At 42.3% G+C, this 6000-nt stretch overlaps 1 protein-coding gene across 1 annotated transcript; it reads right to left on the reverse strand.

Annotated features, from left to right (window-relative positions):
* Positions 1–278: 278 nt before the first annotated feature.
* On the reverse strand, positions 279–1235 carry LOC100519039 (olfactory receptor 51V1-like). The gene has a single exon (XM_003129524.4). The coding sequence runs from the start codon at positions 1233–1235 to the stop codon at positions 279–281; it is 957 nt and encodes a 318-aa protein (XP_003129572.3).
* Between the last annotated feature and the right edge of the window lie 4765 nt (positions 1236–6000).

The raw sequence follows: 6000 nt of genomic DNA on the forward strand, positions 1-6000 counted from the left end.
AGCTCCGATTCGACCCCTAGCCTGGGAACCTCCATAAGCCGTGCGAGAGGCCCAAGAAATAGCAACAACAACAACAAAAGACAAAAAGACAAAAAAAAAAAAATTGGGAAACAAAATCAATAACACTCCCTCTGCCTATTTCTCTAATTTACTATGTAAGTTAGAAAATTCACAATCACTATGCCTTTACCGTGTCAAGCATTACAGGTAAATGTACTATTACTACAAATCACGAGTTACTTCCTTCGCAAGTACTACCTTCCCTCCCGTAAAACACATCAACCTCGAGGACTCAGGCTTGTTTTAGGGAACCACCTCCGAATCCTGCCACGGATCTGCTGGGTCTTCATGCTGTAGATGATGGGGTTCATCAAGGGCGGGAAAAGGATGTAGACGTTGCCCATGAGGACGTGGACCACGGGCGAGAGGTGTCTCCCGAAGCGGTGCACCATGGTCAGACCAATGACGGGGATGTAGAAAACCAGGACGGCGCAGAGGTGGGAGACACAGGTCTGCAAGGACTTGAGCCGCTCCTCCTGGGAGGCGATGGCCAGGACAGAGTGCAGGATCCTGATGTAGGAGACGAGGATGAGCACGGAATCCAGAAGCAGGGTGCAGAGCACCAGGGCCAAGGCATAGACGCTGTTGAAGCGGATGTCCGAGCAGGCCAGCCGGAGGAGGTCCTGGTGCAGGCAGAACGAGTGGGAGAGGACGTGGGGTCGGCAGTAATTGAAGAACTTCAGGCGAACGATGGGAGCGGTAATGAGCAGGAAACCCCTCCCTAAAATGGCCACACCAGTGTTGATGATTCTGGCATGGGTGAGGATGGATGTGTACCTCAGAGGGTTGCAGATGGCAGTAAAGCGGTCAAAGGCCATGGCCAGAAGGACGGAGGACTCCACGAAGGACAGGCCATGGATGAAATACGACTGGGCAATGCAGGCATCCAGGCTGACCTCCCGGCCGAGCCCCCACAGGACGCCCAGCACCGTGTGCACGGTGGACAGCCCCACGCAGAGGTCCGTGACGGCCAGCATGGCCAGGAAGTAGAACATGGGCTGGTGCAGGCTGGGCTCCGTCCGGATCACATGCAGCACCAGGCAGTTCCCGGAGAGCACCACGGCGTAGATGCAGGAGAAGGGGATGGAGAGCCAGGGATAGTGCTGCTCCAGGCCGGGGAAGCCCGCAAGGAGAAAGGTGGAGTTACTGAGTTTGGAATCAGGTCCAACAGACATTGATTTAGAAGGAAAAACGCACGTTAGCACTGATCAGGATCCATATGTGTCTTCCCTGCCTCAGTGTCAAGTCTGAAGTAACAGCGACAATAAAAATTGGATTAGCATAACAGCTCACTAGATATAAGACCAATACCTGTATTTTTTTAGAAGCTCAATATTCTCTGAAACAGACTAAATTAATTGATGCCTACATATGAAACCTGCTTTTTATAAGAATCCACCCATCAGAAGGATCAGAATCCACATCTACAAATCATCACTTTTCTCTCAATACGTCCAACAGCAAAGACAAAGTGTCTTGGCTTCTGGGGGCACAGTCATGTTTAAGCGTACAAAATAGAAAAGGAAAGCGCATTGGGGTTGTTCATATATAAACCCGCTGCTGTTGGGGTGTAGGATTAGCCATTGCCTGTTACATAAGCCACGAAGTCACTTAGAGAAGGCATTTATCAGTCACCTGGTCCATTCTGACCCCCGTGTTTCAGGGACTTAATCAAGAACAACTATCACTCACAGCAGAGATGCTCTTGCCAATCTTGAAAATCAGTCTCACTCCTTGCCCGTCTGTCACAAGGGCTTTGAGAGTCTTGGAGAAGCCAGATTTATGCAGGTGCAAGAAGTATCAGAGCTGCTGGAATAAATCCTGGATCCCAGAAAATTGTGAGAGCAAGGGATGCTACATATCGTGCTATTCCCCTTCACCCCTGGGAGTGAGAGAAAACCCATGGGCAGGGTGTGCACAGCAGGCTTTGCAAGGTTTAAATATACTTACAAGTGCAAATTATAGAAATAATTCCTTCACCCTGATGGATCTTAAAATGAGCTTTGAACAGAGAGACCTAGAAACCTCTCATTGTTCGCTTCCTCCATGATTTGTCTTTACATTTTATGTGAGGGGAAGCAGACATATTTTAGCAAATTTTTTCTACTAATGTAAGATTTCATTTTATTTCCCTTCATTTCAGCTACAAGCTGTCCTTCTCGTCCTTGAACCCATGGCTTAAGTACTGAAAGAGGTCATGTGCAGACACATATAAAGCATGTATATAAATCATATAATTTGGGATAAGACTGATGCTCCTTAGAGGGGCTGACTGAAATCAGAGCCTCGATTTCCATAACGACGACACTGCTGAACATAATTTTAACATTTACTCTGGGCTCGGAGTCTGACCACTCTTTAATTATACTCAGAATGAAAGTAGTTATGTTATGCCATTTAATTGCTAGAGTTCTCTGAGGATTACACCTTTTATTAGTGTATAAAAGCGTCACTCTTTTTCTGTGTGTTGGTTTTGTACCCTGCAACCTACTGCATTTGCTATATTTACACTCTTGAATTTTTATTTTTTTTAATTCTGCATTACTATTGTCTAACTCCTCCTCACTGCAGGGGAGACAAAAAAAAAACCAAAAAAAAAAAAAAACCCCAGAAACTATATTTCTCAGATTCTGCTTATCGGTTTGATTCCTTGTTAAATTATCCTATTGAGAAGACTATCTACCAGATTTGGACAGGAGGGTATAGAGGCCAGATGTGGCAAGTTCATAGATTCTCTGACACCCCCCCCTTTTTTTTTTGTCTTTTCTCTTTTTAGGAGCACACCCACGGCACATGGAGGTTCCCAGGCTAGGGTCTAATCGGAGCTGTACCTGCTGGCCTGCACCACAGCTACTAACCACAGCTCACGGCAACGCCAGATCCCCAACCCACGGAGCGAGGCCAGAGATCAAACCCGCAACCTCATGGTTCCCAGTCAGCTTCATTTCTGCTGCACCACAACAGGAACTCCATAAGAAATTGCTTTTTAAAGGATAGTCTGGATCAAAAATAAAATCAAACAAAATGAAGTAAACGTGAAGGTGAATGTTTGGGATTATTCTCTGCTTTTATTTTTTAGCCCATGTTTTTCCACTGAGAATGAATTCACAGATAAAAAACTTAAGTTATTTAGCAGGTAATCTACAGGGTGCAAAGGAAAGCATGTGTACCTTACTCTAGATAGAACTAAGTACGAATTAGAGATCTGAGCTGCCAAATTCTCATTTAACACCAGTCACCCTTTTGGAGTTTCAATTCATTCTGTAAAACAGTAAGAGCAGTAATTAACTTACAGGTTGATGCGAATCTCAAACTTCACACTTAGGAACCACCTGTCTCATAAATGCTCCTCTAAAATAGTATATTTTATCAATAACTATAAATTAATCATATTTTATTTACAATTCTGCAGTTCAATATATTTAGTTAGCAAAAATGGCCTTAGCATACATTTAAATCTCAAATGAAACTTTTATCTTCATTTTCTCTTATCCCATATATTTAAAAATACCAAATAATATCAGCTACTATAACTACAAAATAGCATCTCCTTTGTTGTCTTTAAGGCTTCAGAATATTTTACTAAATATTTTTCTCTTTCTGATACAGGAAGGATATGTAGGAAGACATTAAGTTAAGAATATAGGGATCGTGGCTTTTACAGAAAGAGTGAATGATTTTGAATACCGAATAGGAAGTGGAATCAAATTTTCAGTTACTTATATGCAGACGGATATGTGAACATAAAATATATATTATTTATATGCTCTTACCCTTCAGTGACAAATAATTTGATACCTCATCTACTGTGTGAAAAACGTGAAAGAAGTTGGAAGGGGGAGTAGGCTGGGAAAGTTGGGAAAGGGGGGGTCGTTGAAAGGGAATGATGCCGGAACGTCTGCTCAACATTCCGTCTGACCCAAGTCATCCACCTCCTGGCTGTTTGCCCTGGGCAGGCTGCTTAACCTCTCTGGGCTTCGGGTAATACTGTAATAAATCTGTAAGACTGGGATAGATATGAGCCTTCATGGGCTTCATCATGAAATTAGCTAATATTTTTTTAATGCTTAGAAATTTTCTTCACAAGTAAAAATAAATCCAAGCGCTGTGTTTTGCTCTTATTGGAAATATTACTGATTGCAAAAATGGACTGCTAACTGTCTCTGCGACTTAGTCCTACCTAAAATTAATTCATACTTGGGTTGATTTATACCACTTACAACCTATGCTGGTCCTTAAACATGGGGGTAGTGTTTATTAAATATCAAATGTTAGAGCATGCCAACAGTAGAGAGTGGACTTTATAATTTAATCAAGAATAAATGTTATTTTTTCTGATTATTACTATTTTTATCCCTATTATACTCTGAAAAGAGCACTGTCTAGCTGAAGTTCTAAATTTTGTGGACAGCACAATTTAGATCTGATATTTTGTAAAAATGGTACGACCTTCTGATAACAATAAAAGTGATAACATCGTATAGTTGCAAAATCACTAACATTTACTTAGTGTTTCAGTCAGTGCAGAATAAAGGAAATGGGGGATTACAATTGGATTTGAGCTGTTTATATACAAGGACAAGTTTTTCAACAAGATTATATCTAGTGCCTTTGACGATGTGGGTCTCTCTTGAGGGCAACATCAGTTTAGACAAAAACAAGCAGAAAAACGATTACTTCAATCTCCTCAATGGCTAGAAAAATAGCAGTTCTGGTAGGCAGAACAGACATACTAAAATCAAGCAATAATGCTTTGCAGAGAGGGAATACTTGACCTGTTTGTAGCATCTTTAGTCTACAGTGGTTCTTAGGCCACATTCCATCATTCACAACTGTTACGCCTACTGTACAAGTCTGAGGTGCAGGGGAGAACATTACTCTCACATGTTCACTGGGAAAAAATCAAAGGAAGGTTTCCTTCAGCTCCTAAGTGAGGAGGATAAAATGTGAGCTGACGGATTCCCAGAGAAGATGCAATGAAGACAGAGCCTGGGAGCTCAGAGTATGTGCTCTGGGCTCAGACTGCCTGCCTTCGCATCTTCACCACTGAATCACTGTATGACTTTGGCAAGTTACTCAGCCTTTTGGAACTCAGTTATCATTGTTGGGGGGGGGGGGGAGCATGGCTCATGATAGCACCCATTCCTTGAGGTTGATGGGAGGCTTAGATTACTGAATATATTTCTTTAGTTTTTTTATTGTTATTTCCCCAGTACAATTTTTTTTCTACTGTACAGCATGGTGACCCAGTTAGAATATTTTTTAAATGCCTAGAAGAGCACTGGAAGAGTCCAAGACACTAAACAGACCAAGTCTTTGCTAAATGAAACACATTCACAGTCCTTGGATAATTCTGGATTACAGTCAGGTAATAGTTGCTTTCATCATTTCATGTTATTGAATATCCCTGGGGACACAGGGTCCATTTATATCCATTAGCCTCTTTCTGAATGTCACACACCACAGCCCTCCAGCTCTGTCTTGGGGGAAGGATTTTAAAAAGATACAGTCCTCTTTCCTGGGAGCAGACAAGCAAAGAGAAGAGAGACTGAATCACGGGATGCATGAAAAGGTCCTCTGAGGTTAAAGGTAACTGCCCTGCACAGTGATGCTGAAGGATCAACATGCTCGTTGGGAATCGAATCCCAGCAGACGTTCTAACTGCTTGAGAAAAGACAACATTATTGAGATCACTTTCTCCTTTGTCCTCCTTCAACGTTTGTTTCCAGGTAGAAAAGGAACAGATTTGCATACATGGCCAAATATCTGGATGATGGATGGGAACGACCAGAATGGTGACCCTCTAATCGAGAGATGTGTGTGTTACACGATGACCCACCTTTGCTCGAATTGATTCTGAATGAGAAAATAAGCTATATAAAGATCATCTACCAAATGGACATAATGCCTGAAGCATAGAGAAAACCTCACAAATTATCC

Source organism: Sus scrofa, chromosome 9 (genome assembly GCF_054392235.1).
Source record: "Sus scrofa isolate SSC_HxYL_T2T_F1_AM1 chromosome 9, Sscrofa_HxYL_maternal_Yorkshire_Landrace_v2.0, whole genome shotgun sequence".
Classification (NCBI taxonomy): Eukaryota; Metazoa; Chordata; class Mammalia; order Artiodactyla; family Suidae; genus Sus; species Sus scrofa.